Genomic DNA, 13,710 nt, shown 5'->3' on the forward strand with positions numbered 1-13,710 from the left:
TATGAGTGTGTGTACATGTGTATACAACATTAATAATTTTGTAACTAGCGTCAAACATTGTTATTTGCTTAGCTAAACGAACTAGAGGGTTCAGTTCCTGAACCGATTATGTGCCACTGTAATCCTTTACACCACCGCCCACGGGATAGGTATGGGGTGCATAATAAAGAAAGAAATAGAAGAAATTGAAATTGCATAATACGGTTATTGACATTCAATAATAGTAAGATAAAGTAATGAGGACCAAATGGGAGACCAGTGATCAGATGAATATTACAGACTCAAGGGTAGCCTTCTCTTCTTGTATATAAATGAATAAATAAATTCGTTTGTTTAATTCTAATGCTTGTAGGCGAGAACAGTTGTGAACGCCAGCTAGCGCACAAGTACATGAGCGCCCAAAATACTTTTACACAAAAGACATGTACAGACAGGCGTGTGACTTTTGACTTCTTTTTTATTGATTAATATTAAATATTAGGCGCTTACCTATAATAGTTATCATTTTATACATGTATAACTATCACATAATAAATATAAAAGGAGTTTATCCAAAAACTGACAGAAGTGTTGTGTTTTGTGCGTTGTATCGTGTTTGTGGGCATTAGGGTGTGTTGTGTTTACGCTGGCGGGCAGCGTCCTTACCAGCTCCGGATTATGTCTATTACATCACTAAACTTCATTTAATAACTATATGCCTGTTAAATAGAAGATTTTAATTGTTAATAGCATTATATTGTCGTTTTAATATGGAACACGTACACATATGCGAAACGTCGAAAGCTGGTGTCCGAAGTGGTAAAAATATTAGTGTGCGATGTTGTCAATGTACGGAGTGTCTTGTATCCGGTCAGCTTTGTTCGGTTTAGCTGCCTTATGAACCTTAATAAGAAGCTTATCGTATGTAATAATTAATTAGATATACAGTTCGTGTAATTTGCCTGTTGTTGTGTAATATATGAAGATGCTTAGATAGTTACCATAAAAGAGTGCGTGTAGTAAGTGTGAGAGAGAGGGTGGTGTGTGGAGGGAACCGGACGCTGAGTGACAACAACAACAGTCATGGCGAGGAGGCTGCTGCTGGCTTCTGTTGCCTCGCTTTTATCAACACTTGTAACACACTGTCTGGCTCAGGTGAGAAGTCTCTACCACATATATCACCTCTTAACCAGTTTTACTATAAATACTGAACAATACCTTGCTATGACTGAGGATTAGGCATGAATTTGCATAATAAGTTATGGGCTCTGTGATGACTAAAAGTGAGTCAGAAGAGTAGTGATTATTGACCCACTAGTACTGACCTCTTTTAACGTGGCTGGTTAATATGTGGCACTAGTGTGAGCTCTAGACACCACACACTTCTCATGCACTCTGGTTGAGCTCACTTTGCCAAGTGTGAAACATTTATTTTTGACCTTGGCAACTGTCGTGATGCTTCTGCCTTAAGTTCATGTCTTAATATCAATTTTAAGGGACATAAAATATATATATATATATTTATATTAAAAAATATTTAATGCTAAAAGTTATAACCATATGTATTAATAGTGTGGTGAGTACTAATAACGTAAATGAAAATGGATAACTAAATAATGTGTGTACAAAGACTATGGATAGTTTCTTTTAATAATAATAATAATAATAATAATAATAATAATAAATGTTTATTCAGGTAAAGTACATATGTATAAGAGGTTTTACAAAAATTGATAGATTTATAGATAGAGCTAGTATATACAATGCCTAAAGCCACTATTACGCAAAGCGTTTCGGGCAGATTTTATAATTATTTTAATTATATTCAGCATTTGGATATATAATCTGTAAGGCAACTGTTGTGGGGTTAGTCACCATCTGAAATAAATATGATAAGCTACATTGAAACATAATGAATTTACTACACAAAAACTACTTACACATTGTCATGGTAAGTAGTGTCATTAGATATAATATCATGATGTTTATCTACTTCCAAAAATTATCGTGTGAAGTAATATCGTATTATCAAGCATTTCCTAATACTGTATTAGTTTAGCTTTGTTATTCTGTATTTCCACATCTCCCAGCCCCAAGTTTATATTTCTATAATTAACATTGTGTATCTGCTTTGCACAAAGTATTGATGATATCATTGATTGTATAATTTGTTCTATGCTAATTCATGCTCCTCTTTATAATACTTCTTGGTTAAAGATGTAAACAAACACCAAAATGAGAGTAGGTTTTGTTTGTAGGTTTGACAAATTTGACTGCAAGTGCTTTGACGTATCAATATATGATTTTGTAGAAATAAGTACTGTACAAGAAGATTCTTCCATTCCTTGCACATTGTTATTTTTATTTTGAGTATTGATTCAATAGACTTTTCCACATTACACAGGGTAAGATTGACTATCCTGTTTCTGGGATCCTTAAGAGCCGCTCAAATGCTACCAGTGATAACTCTGAGAAATACTGCATAATCTTCTACAGGACTATTAGCCATCTAGCTGGAAATGAAGACTCTGCTGTAAGTCATTAATATTTAATTAAAATTTTTCGTATTCATTTGGGAATAATAATGAATTGAATAAGATAAGATAGACTTATTGTGCAGACCATTTAATAGAGCTACAGGTACAGTATATATACAGGTATACAGTACTCTGTAAAGCCTCATATAAGACAACTAAACAGAAAATAGAGAATGTTGTTTATCTCGTATAATGATAAAATTTATATACTGTAGCATAGTTAATGAGTAGAAGTGTTTATGCATGACACTGTGTAATAGATGATTAAGTCTTGATGATATGTACCTTGAATTTTTGGGATTTTATTTTTAATGTCAATATTTAATGTATCATTATTAAAATATTATTGTATATAAAATATAACAAATATAGTAATGAAAATCATAATATAAAATTTATTTCATTGACAAAAATGTAGCATAATTTATTTCTGTAATGAAGTCCTTGATTTATTGTATCGGTGGAGATAACTTATGGAGAAAATGGATGAGAAACTGTTTGAGCACATTTATCGTGAATGACATAAGGACAAGAAAGAATAGTTGAAAGTCAGTTTAATAAATTGAAAGTCAGGTGTGTTAGGCACGAGTGTGGCACATCTTACTGGGTAGGGTAAATGGGAGAGTTGTGAAAAATATAATTATCAAAAGTGTTTGGAGGTAATGTAGTAGTTTCATTCATATCAAAAAGTGTGAGGGAGTATGGGAAGTAGTGTGTTTGTTAATCAATGAATATGTTTGACTAGGAGTAATTTAGATTGAGTTGTAGTTTTAAGTCCATGTACCCTAAAGTGTAAGGAGATTGTTAAAATTAAGAATGATTGGAGGTGCTCTGCAATCAATTGGTTATATTGAGAAGGTTGTAGATTGTAGGAAAGTTACTGTGCTGGGGAATATGAATGTTAGGATTGGGAATGAATGCAGAGTTGTTGTTGGTAATGGGGGTTTACCAAGTGTAAATAGCCATAGGAATTTTTTTTGGGATATGTGGGGTTTGTTTCCTGTCAAATGCTTCCTTTTTAGGTAATGTAAGGGGAAATAATTTTAAGAATGTGAATGCAAAATGGGTATGCATATGTTAGGGATGAGAAAGTGAAAATTGTAGATTGTTTGTAATTGTAAGTTTGTGAAAAGGGAGGAAAGAAAAGTACTCTGCATGGTTCAGTAAAGTGGTTATTATATATAGAGGTTGTTGTTAAAGATTCACTACCTGGAACAAAAAGTTCCAAGTAACACGGGCTATGGTGAGCCCGTAGATAGTTATATAGAGGTTATTTTAGTAATATGTATGGGTCAAGTCAACAACACCTGGAGTGGACGTGTATTATATTGGGGTTAAATTGTTACTGAAATGTTTGTATAAGGATACGGCTGTGTTCTGTGAGAAACAAATGAGATATTGGTTTTGTAGCTTCTTAGAATCACAAGGCAGTGGGATTTGTAGTGTAAGATAAAATGGGGAGAGAGAGGTACTGTAATAAGTTTTAAATACTTAAGGGGCAGTGTTAGTTTAAAATGGATTTATGGGTATTTGAAGTGGCAGGGATCAATCATACAAGCAATGGAAATGAATTTTTGTTAGAAAAGAAATTGGTATAAATATGTTTCATGGGTTTATCAGTGAGGAAGTATAAGGAAATGAAATGTGAAGTGGTGGAATGGATTAATGCAGTACAGTATACTTAAGTGATACAGTACAGACATGTTAATAGAATGTTTGAGACTCATAATAAGAAGTGCCTGTAATGATGGAATATATGGCAGATGACCCATATCTGGGAAGGGAAGAGTTGAACAGTACATGGAAGAAAGGGTGGCATTGGTTAGGGGGGGGGGGTGCTAGAGAGGGGGTGAGGGAAGGGGGGTGAGTGAGAGAGAGGGGGGAATGGGATGGAAGGATTAAGAGAGGTAGGTCGGTGTATGTGGTGATAGTCTCCTGGAGAAACTGTTTTCACTCTTAAATGAGGAACTCCCAGGTGGGAGTAAGGGTTTTAGATAGATATAACCAACCATTAAGTGTCATGATAAAGAAATATCAGAATATACTATATAAGTTTTTAATTTGTTTGTAAAGATTGCACATTCCTCATTTGTGTTTTTCAGCTATACTTACCTGTATCTGATGCCCTGGAGTGGGATGTGTGTGATGAGACAGAACTCCCACCAACAAGCATTGAAAATAGATACATCTTTGTCTCTTCAGAAAATAATTGTTCAGCTTTGGAGAGAGCCAGCCGAGTTCAGGTAAAAGAGACGGATGTAGATGTAGCTTACCATGAAATACCATGAGTTTGTGGTGCAGTGTAATTTAAGAAAACAAAGATATTTATATCAAATTAAAATTTATTTGTAGTTTGTGGTAAAGATAAAAAGAACATCAAATATTGAGTATTTTGTTTTCCAAAACTATAAAAACTTGTAAGTCTCCACTATACCATATTATCACTGTGAGAGTACAGCATTTATACAGTATTTTAAACAAAAGCTTTTCTCATAATTACATTAAGGAATTTCTTGTTACATTTAACTGGCAAGATACTTTGGTTATATAAATACTGTACTGTACCTAATTAAAATTACAGTATCTAGTTCATCTAAATAATAATATCCCTTATACAACAAGTACTGCAGGTTTTGATCTGTTATGAACAAGCCAGTAATAGGGATTGTTAATTAAGCATGTTATTTTCTGCTTAAAAGGAATGGAAAGGGAAATGGAAGTAATTTGTATGTATATAGGTTTAATTGTTTCTGCTAACAACATTACAGAGCTTGGGAGGTGCTGGTACCTTAATTGTGAAGGAAAAACTACAAGCTCCAAAACAAAATGACACAAACTACAACTTCACTCTTGCCTTCATTCAGAACTCAAGTTATGTCAAAATCATGGTAAGTTAAATAGTTGAAAAAGGTATACTGTATAATAAATTAAGTTATATTGTTAGCACAGATACAGTTCATCATTGAAAATCCAAATAATCCAAATGTCAAAACACCCAAAATCAAAAACTATTAAAACCTAATAAAAACTACAAGCCGTCTGAACAAGTTTTCAGTTAATTTTTTTTTATCTGATTAGGGCTTCTCAAAAAGAGATTGTTGTTCAGCATTGTTTATGGTAGCTCATGTTTTAAGATACAGTACAATTATATTTCACTTACAGTGCTATAGCAAATTTAATTTTAAAGAAAACTTCCCTCATCATTTTGCCTTGCATACATACTTTGTGTAATTTTGTTGGAAAATAATTGAATAATGCATTACTGCTATCTAACATTTCTTTATATACAGTATATTATTTTACAAGTAAATCCTGTTAATTAGGCTAAGCAAACCAACTGATTAAATAATGTAACATAAAAAGTGATGCATATGTTATTGTAGTATGTGGGGTAAAAGGTATCTAAAATAAATACAAAAATATTATAAATTCTCAGTTAGGTTTGTCCTGACTGTTTTGGATTTTTCAATGCTTGAAAAATATCATTTTTGTTTTTATAGTACAATGTATGTACTGTATTGCAAAGTCAACATTGATGATACTCAGTTTTGTGTGCAATATCAGGGCTGTCAATGAGATGGCTATTTTGGGATCTATTTTTTCCCAAACTCAATAAATTTATTATAGTAGTATGTATTTAAATTTAAATGTCTGTCTGTCAGGGGTTAGATGCAGACTAGCATCACCCAATTTTTCCCAGTAATTGCTATTGGGTACATGCCCACCTTAAGTGGGTTAGGATTGGTGTCAATGAAAACTGCTAGGTTATACTATGCCAATGTCACTCCCATGAACATTTTCCAGTACAGTACATTGATGACTGTGCTATATGACTCGACTCTGAATTATTATTATTTTGTAATACAGTATTGGAAACTATGTGCTATTATGCTAAAATCAACAAAATTATCATCATAATACTTGCCCTTTAATCCAAAAAAACTTTTATATGTTTTCCTTTAGACTTAATGGATTGTGTGTTGTTGAAGTTTTCTTGCACTGTTATAGATTAGTGATATTATAGAAGAGAGTAGGGATGAGGGAGGAAGAAATGAAGGAGAGGAAGGGGAAGAGACAGACAGAAACAGGAAGAGGGGACAAAGTGGACACAGACAGGCAGACAGACCTGGGGTGCCTGGGTCAACCTGGGCACTGCTAAGTATCCCACCTTGAACACTATATAAAAAAAACATGCAACAACAATTTCTAAAGATTAAATACTTCCATACTGCTGCATCTTAGATGGGGAGGAAGGATGGACAGTATCTCCCAGAATTTACTGGGCAGAAACCACTTGTTAGGCTTGTCTTTTGTTAAAATCATAAGACCACCTGTGCAAGTGTAGAATTAGCTATACAGTATTTTCATTATTCAAACACGTGCCAATAGCTCTGTTTTTTGACTTAAACTATATTCATTGCATGTGTGATTAAACAGTTTGTCTACTCATAGGTGCAGAGGTTGTATACATGTCTGCTCTCTAAGTAAACATAATTTCCTGCCTTATGCATTAATAGAAACTTAATAAATATACAGATATTCACTTGAAACTTTGATGACCTATTGGGATAATAAAAACAATATAATGTTATACTTAATAACATAATATTCCATTCACCTGGGCTGTATGGGTCTCAAACCCTGGACCAAACAAATATGAGGCTGTAGCTCACATTATTTATTTAATAATGTAATATTGAATGTGAGTTCACATTCAATATTATTTAAAATAATATTGTTTAGATAGACTATGAAACTGAAGCAAGGTAATAAAGTGTTGCTAATAAGTTATTGCAATGTTATTTATATTTCTTAACTTTGCTCTGCAGGAAGGTGGAGAAAAAGTGACTGTTGGCCTGTATTCCCCAGAGGATTCCCCACTGCCCTTGAGTCTTGTCGTTATTTGGTTCTTGGCTGTCTTCTCTGTTAGTGTTGGTGCGTTCTGGTCTGGGAAAATACGCCACAAGTTGTAAGTCTTTCAAGATTTTGAGCCTTAATTTATTTGAGAAGTTTCCCTGTTACATTATATACCATTTGTTATTTTATGTTTATGCATTATTTGGTAAAAATATCTATTTTTTGGTCTGTCACCAATGTTGTTTGGTTCCAAAATTTGCGTGGCCATATGATATCTAGAAAACGTCTTTGCGTATTGGCATGAAACTTTCAGGACTTATGTATGCTAGCGCAAGGAAAATCCCAATTATTATTGATAACCAAACCACACATCATGGGAGCGATGTTGTGATGACAGCAATGTTGTTGTTTTAGATTCAACCACTCTGAACAAAAGTTCCAAGCAGCACGGGCTATGGTGTGCCTGTGGGCTCACCATAGTCACCAATGATGTCAGCATTTGGTCACTGTCTCAGAATCTGATTACAGAATTGCTTCAAAATTCATAAATATTTTACTTAGTGTCGTATAAAACTATTTTCAGTGGCAACCTAGCATCTTATCATCCTCACCCTTGTACAAACTTATCCAGACTCTTCCTCTCCCTACCCTCCCAGCCTCTTCTTTTTCCCGATTTCTCTCCACTCTTCCAATTCTTGGCACCAATTAACCTCTTCACCACAAACATTTCATCACCTTGACCACAACACCATCACCATCACTGTTGCTGCAGGAAGTTAGAGGCTTCCTTTGAGTAACATTGGCCTGGGATGGAATTCTCACCCAAGACCAAGCTCCTCAGTTTTTCTCTGTTATAGGATGCTGTTTGATCAGATACATTAAGCTAGAAGGCAGGGGGCCTGGATTACCTATGATTCCTTGTGGCTTTTGTTGACAAGGCCTGTTGGTGCTTGCTTCTTCACTTGGTTAAATGTTTTACCCACAACTTGGTTTAAGTGACTCATTTGCTTTGCACAGTATGCTCGATTTATGTTGCACATGAAGGGTGCTGACATTTTACACTTCTTCACAGGTTTCCTCAATCCTGTTTTCTTGTGTCCAGGTCCCTAGGGAATTTCTTGTTATTCCTGTTGTGGGACGGAACCAATGCATGGAAAATAAACGAGCTGAGGTTGGTTCATACAGTACTTGCATTTCCTAGCTCTGGCAACAGGCTTCTTATTCTCCTTAGCTGGTAGGGAATCTCTTGTTCTCAGTGTGGAACTAGATACTGCTCTGCAGGTCCCAGGTTCTTGATTGGATGGAAGTTGCTTCTGTCCTGGGTGTTATTTTGTCTGCAGGCACACTTGATTCTGTCACCCGGACTCCACACAATATACTCCCATTTTATTGTAGGACATAGCTTTTGTGCAGCACCGTAGTTCTCTACTTTGTGCAAGATCTCGTTGTCAGTTTTAAGGTTTGTTTGCCGAATTTGGCCAAGTTGTTTTCCACTGCCAGGAACTCTTCTCTTGGTTTCAGTTTGAGTTTGCTCTATTAAACAGCTCAGATTCTGTGTCAGCCTTTTCTTCAGCTTAGACAGCAGATGCATCCTGATCCATGTTGTAACTAGCAATGTTAATATGCTTCAGGCATTTTAACATGTAACATTTTCCAGGTTTTCTTTATAGATTCTTGCTTTAATTAAGATTATATTTCTCAACTTTTCCACTTTATTGAAGCATGGCTGAATTTACGTAGCAATGAAAATGAGCAAAAGTTATGTAGCAGACAAAATTTTAAACTGCCAACCACACTCCCTCACATATTAAGCATAGTGCAAATTCTTATTTATTTATTGCTCCATGAATTAGAAAACTGTGTTTTCATTTATAATAAATTTGTGATCATGATTGTCAAAATAATGGAGGGGCAGGGTCATGGTGGGTGTGGAAGGTTGGTGGGTGGCCGCCACTACTCATCACGTTGCATGGATAGCAAGGGAAGAGAGACTGAGGAGTGAGCATGTGGGTGGTGACTGACAATGCTACACTGATGTTAGGTACACTTCTAGTTGCCATTTAGGGATTACTTGTTGCAACAATATTCAATTCTGCTGGAAATATGATAACATAGGAACATGCAGTTTCCATAAGGTTCCATTGGTCCATGTGAGGTAAGTCCTATGTATTCCTAACATAAGAATACCTGAAACTGCAGAAGGCCTACTGGTCCATACATGGCAGCTCCTATTTATACTGACATAAGAATATGGTGCAAATAGGAATAATGTGATGCCTTTTCACTTTGTTTCGCTATCTAGAACTTATAAAAACCACAAATTGGTGATATCCATGTATGCATTTGCATGTAAAATGTGTTATGTGCAATTGTAAGACTTAAGTGCCATATAAACATTTATATAAATACAGGATGTGTATATAAGCATTGTATATACATATATTTCCATTTTCATTCCAGAAAAAATGCAAAAAGTAACAATAATGAATGGGAACATAAATTTCTATGCAGCATCCTAACTCTTATGTCAAAAATTTGGGATTGAGCCTGGTGCTCCAGCCCCTGGTGCTCCAGCCCCTGGTGCTCCAGCCCCTAGGCAACTGAAATAAGTATTTTTTCCTGATCAGTGTGCTGTACAATGTTATACAATACCAAAGAAAAAATATTTGTTTAAATTTTTGTTTTATGAGCACCAGGAACTGTACCTTATTTAGGTGCAAATTTTGAGGTTAATGAGATATCCATCTGGTTAATAAGGATGGGTAATTGAATATTTTTATGTCTGGACAATTGGAAAATCTGGAAAGGGATAATCCGAATAATGGGGGTTCTATTGTACAGATTAAATTTATTTCGGGGCTTAGCGTCCCCTGCGGCTCGGTCCTTGACCAGGCCTCCTTTTTGTTACACATCCCCAGGAAGCAACTCGTAGCATCTGTCTAACTCTCAGGTACCTAATTTACTGTTAGATGAGCAGGGGCATCAGGGTGAAAGAAACTGCCCATTTGATTCCGCCTCCACCGGGGATCAAACCCGGAGCCTCAGGACTCCGAATCTAAAGCGCTGTCCACTCAGCTGCCAGGCCCCCTGGTAATATTTATTTTTGCTTCTGAGATGTCTTTGCCATAGGTCAGCTGCTATGGATAGTCCTTGATTTTTGTTGTATCTACTTTTCAATTATCTAAACATCTAAAAATATGCAACCTGTTTGCTACCCCATTAATTCAAAAAGAGCATTTTCATCCACAAAAATGCACACCTCCCAATCCTTTCGAAAGTACATCCACAAATAAACCTCCTCTTTAATGACCCTAATATTCATTTCAATAATATCCATCTCTAATCCTTGAGATATATGAGTGAGCAGTGTGGCCATGATGGTGAAGATAATCAAGAGGCTTACCATGAGCCTGTCCTACCGCACGAAGAGACTTCCATGAACCTATCAGCTAAGAGCATCCTTGGGTTTGTGGTGCTGATGTGTACCATGCTGCTCAGTCTCTACTTCTTTTACCATATTCTGGGTAAGTCTTCAAGGTGACTGGTGTGTGCGAGTGTATGTATGTGTAATTACCTAAGTGAAGTTACAGGATGGGAGCTACGCTCATGGTATCCTGTCTTCCCAATAATCTTTGTAATGTGCCACTTTGAAACTACAGTACTGACAATTTTGACATCCACTGCCTTTTCATTTGTTCCAACCTTCTACAACTCTGTTCACAAAAGATAAACTTTTGTATGTATTTTGGCACCTTTGTTTCCTAAGATTGAAACTTTGGCATCTTGTTCTTTTAAGGTACAGATTAAAAAATTTCTTCCTTATATATTTTTAATTTTTGATACTATTTGGTATATAGTGATAATATCGCCTCTTCCTTCTATAGTATGTTCTAGCTTCAGTATAATATATTTAACATTTCTAACCTCTCCGTGTAGTTCTTGTTTTTCAGTCCTGGAAGCCATTTAGTAGCATGTCCAGTTAATGATGATGATCTTGAAATATAGGCACCATACAACTGCTGCATATTCCAATTTTCAGCTTACAAATGTCATAAAATTTTTTTTAAGTATTTTACCATCCATATATTTAAAAGCAGTTCTGAAGTTTGAAAGGCTCCTCACATAATGGCCTTTAAGTCGTCCTCTGGTGGCAGTTTACTATTCAAAACTACCACTAGATTTCCTTCATTGCCCGAGTTTTTTAATATCCTTTTATATAATTTGTAAGTTGTGTGTCCAGATTCTCCTGATCCACTTTCCATAATGTGGCATTTATTCACATTGAATTCCATGTCATGTGTTGCTCCATCATTTATTTTTTCCAGGTCATCTTAAAGGGCATGACAGTTATTTAAATCTTAGCCTTATTAGCTTAGCAACATGAGCAAAGACATTATTATATCTATGCACAGTATTTTATCTGTTGGATTGTTTATAGACAATGAACATTTCTTGGTCTGGTACTGAACCTTGTTGTACTCTGCTAGTAAAAGTGACTTGACTGACACATTTGTCAGTGATACAGGTCTATAATTTAGAGGGCTTTCTCTGACACCATATTTGAAGATGGGAACAATGTTTGCCTTTTTCATGTGTCTGCTAGACTCCCTGTATGTAAAAGATGCCAGAAAAATTAATTGTAGTGGAATTCTCGGCTAGGATGCATTTTTCCATCAGAACTCAAAGTGAGACTCCATCTGGGCCAATTGCTTTGTTTCTTCATGCCTCCTTGACCAGTTTTTCTATCTTGTCTAGTTACTTCTATGTACTTTATGTTGTGCTGTGAATCCCATATTGTCTAGTTTTCTAAAACATCATTTTGCATGAACACACTTTGGAAATGTTCGTATAGCGTTTCACATTTTTCCTTTTCAATCTCTGAATTTGTTTCCCCATCTTGACTCTGTGGATTTTATCCTTTACCTGCAACTTGGCTTTTATATAAGTTTATAGAATAGACTGGGTTTTGTTTTACATTTTTCCAACATTTTTCTTGGGTATGCCCTTCGGCTCCCTTGAGCTATCCAGGCTGTGTGTGAGATTTATTTATTTATTTATTTATTTATTTATTTATTGAATAAAGTTCTAGGCCTCAGTAGTTGTTTCTTGTTTGTTTGTATTGCTGGTATTTCTAGCGTTAGGACTTCCTATATTGATTGAATTGTTGTTGTCTTTTGTTCTCTTGCTCTCTCCCAGTTTGTGTTGAACCCATCCTGCTTTCTAGTTCTGCATCTCTGTTTTGGTATACGTGTTTTGTAATTTGCCATACATCTCATTTACTTCCTTGTCTAACAACAAATCTGTCTAATCAAATTCACTAAAGTCTCTTCATAGTCTCCTCTGGTGAAATCAAGTTTTTAAACTGATTCACTTTCCTCATTTTCTTCTCAAGTATAATGTATTGCATATTTAATTTCCAAAAGGACATGGTTGCTCTTACCCAAAGTAGGAAGATACTGATTGTCAAATATCTCTTCTTCTTTCCTGGTAGATATCAAATCCTGCATTCACTAAGAAATCACACTAACATGATACAGTATATATCAATAAGAAAATAAATTGGAGCACTGAGGTGACTCGACCAGTGATCAGGGTACTCACAGCTGCACACCTTACCTCTATACCACGGCATGGGGTAAGTTATACAACCTGGGATTCCACTGAATCCTCAAGAAGCCCGGAGGCTTCTGCTGAAGCCAGTACAAGTTTTTATGTATAACCTCCATGCACTCTGGTGTAGGTAAAGTAGTTCATTAACTATGCACTCCAGCTTCAGATACACAAAGAAATCACACTAATGTAACACATATCAATGAGAAAATCAATGCTTTACCTTCATTAGAGTGCATGGGGGTTATATGTAAAAACTTAGACAGGCTTGGACTGCTCTGGTTGAATAGAAAATTTGTCTTAGGAAAGCAGCCAGTTGTTCAGTAAGGATCTTTAAATATTTAATCAAATCCTTATTTCTTGTTTTCATAAGATTTTTGCATAATTCATTTTTTCTTTTCAGTGTTTGTGATCATTGGCATGTTCTGCATTGCATCAGGCGCAGCTGTGTTTTGTTGTTTGCAGCCTCTCGTCTCGCGAATTCCTTGTGGAACTTGCAGGTAAGTTGTTAGTCTAACCCCCTCATCTTGTGTAACTGGCAGAGTTGCTATATATTGTTTTTTTGCTGTTCTGCATATTCATAGTAGGTACTGATCTTCAACTATGTATTTAATTGAAAAAGGGAGAGGCTTTGTTCTTTATTTTATTTCTATCCTCTTTTCATTCCGTTTCACTAAGTTTCTTCCTGTAATATTTTAACCTTTACTTTTTTCTTAGAAATAAAAAC

General features: G+C 35.4%; 1 protein-coding gene across 6 annotated transcripts in view; it reads left to right on the top strand.

Annotated features, from left to right (window-relative positions):
* Positions 1-827: 827 nt before the first annotated feature.
* LOC123760045 (signal peptide peptidase-like 2B) overlaps positions 828-13,710 on the top strand; it is a 35,971-nt gene continuing 23,088 nt past the window's right edge. For all 6 annotated transcript variants that reach the window (XR_006773096.2, XM_045745445.2, XM_045745444.2 and 3 more), the window contains exons 1-7: positions 828-1,134; positions 2,384-2,512; positions 4,619-4,759; positions 5,285-5,404; positions 7,346-7,485; positions 10,725-10,897; positions 13,387-13,483. Coding sequence is in view for 5 of the 6 variants with exons in the window: in XM_045745445.2 (XP_045601401.2) it covers positions 1,063-1,134; positions 2,384-2,512; positions 4,619-4,759; positions 5,285-5,404; positions 7,346-7,485; positions 10,725-10,897; positions 13,387-13,483 (872 nt within the window). In the remaining variant the exon portion in view is untranslated. The remainder of the gene's footprint in view (positions 1,135-2,383; positions 2,513-4,618; positions 4,760-5,284; positions 5,405-7,345; positions 7,486-10,724; positions 10,898-13,386; positions 13,484-13,710) is intronic.

The sequence above is a fragment of the Procambarus clarkii genome, chromosome 16 (assembly GCF_040958095.1).
Source record: "Procambarus clarkii isolate CNS0578487 chromosome 16, FALCON_Pclarkii_2.0, whole genome shotgun sequence".
Lineage (NCBI taxonomy): Eukaryota > Metazoa > Arthropoda > Malacostraca > Decapoda > Cambaridae > Procambarus > Procambarus clarkii.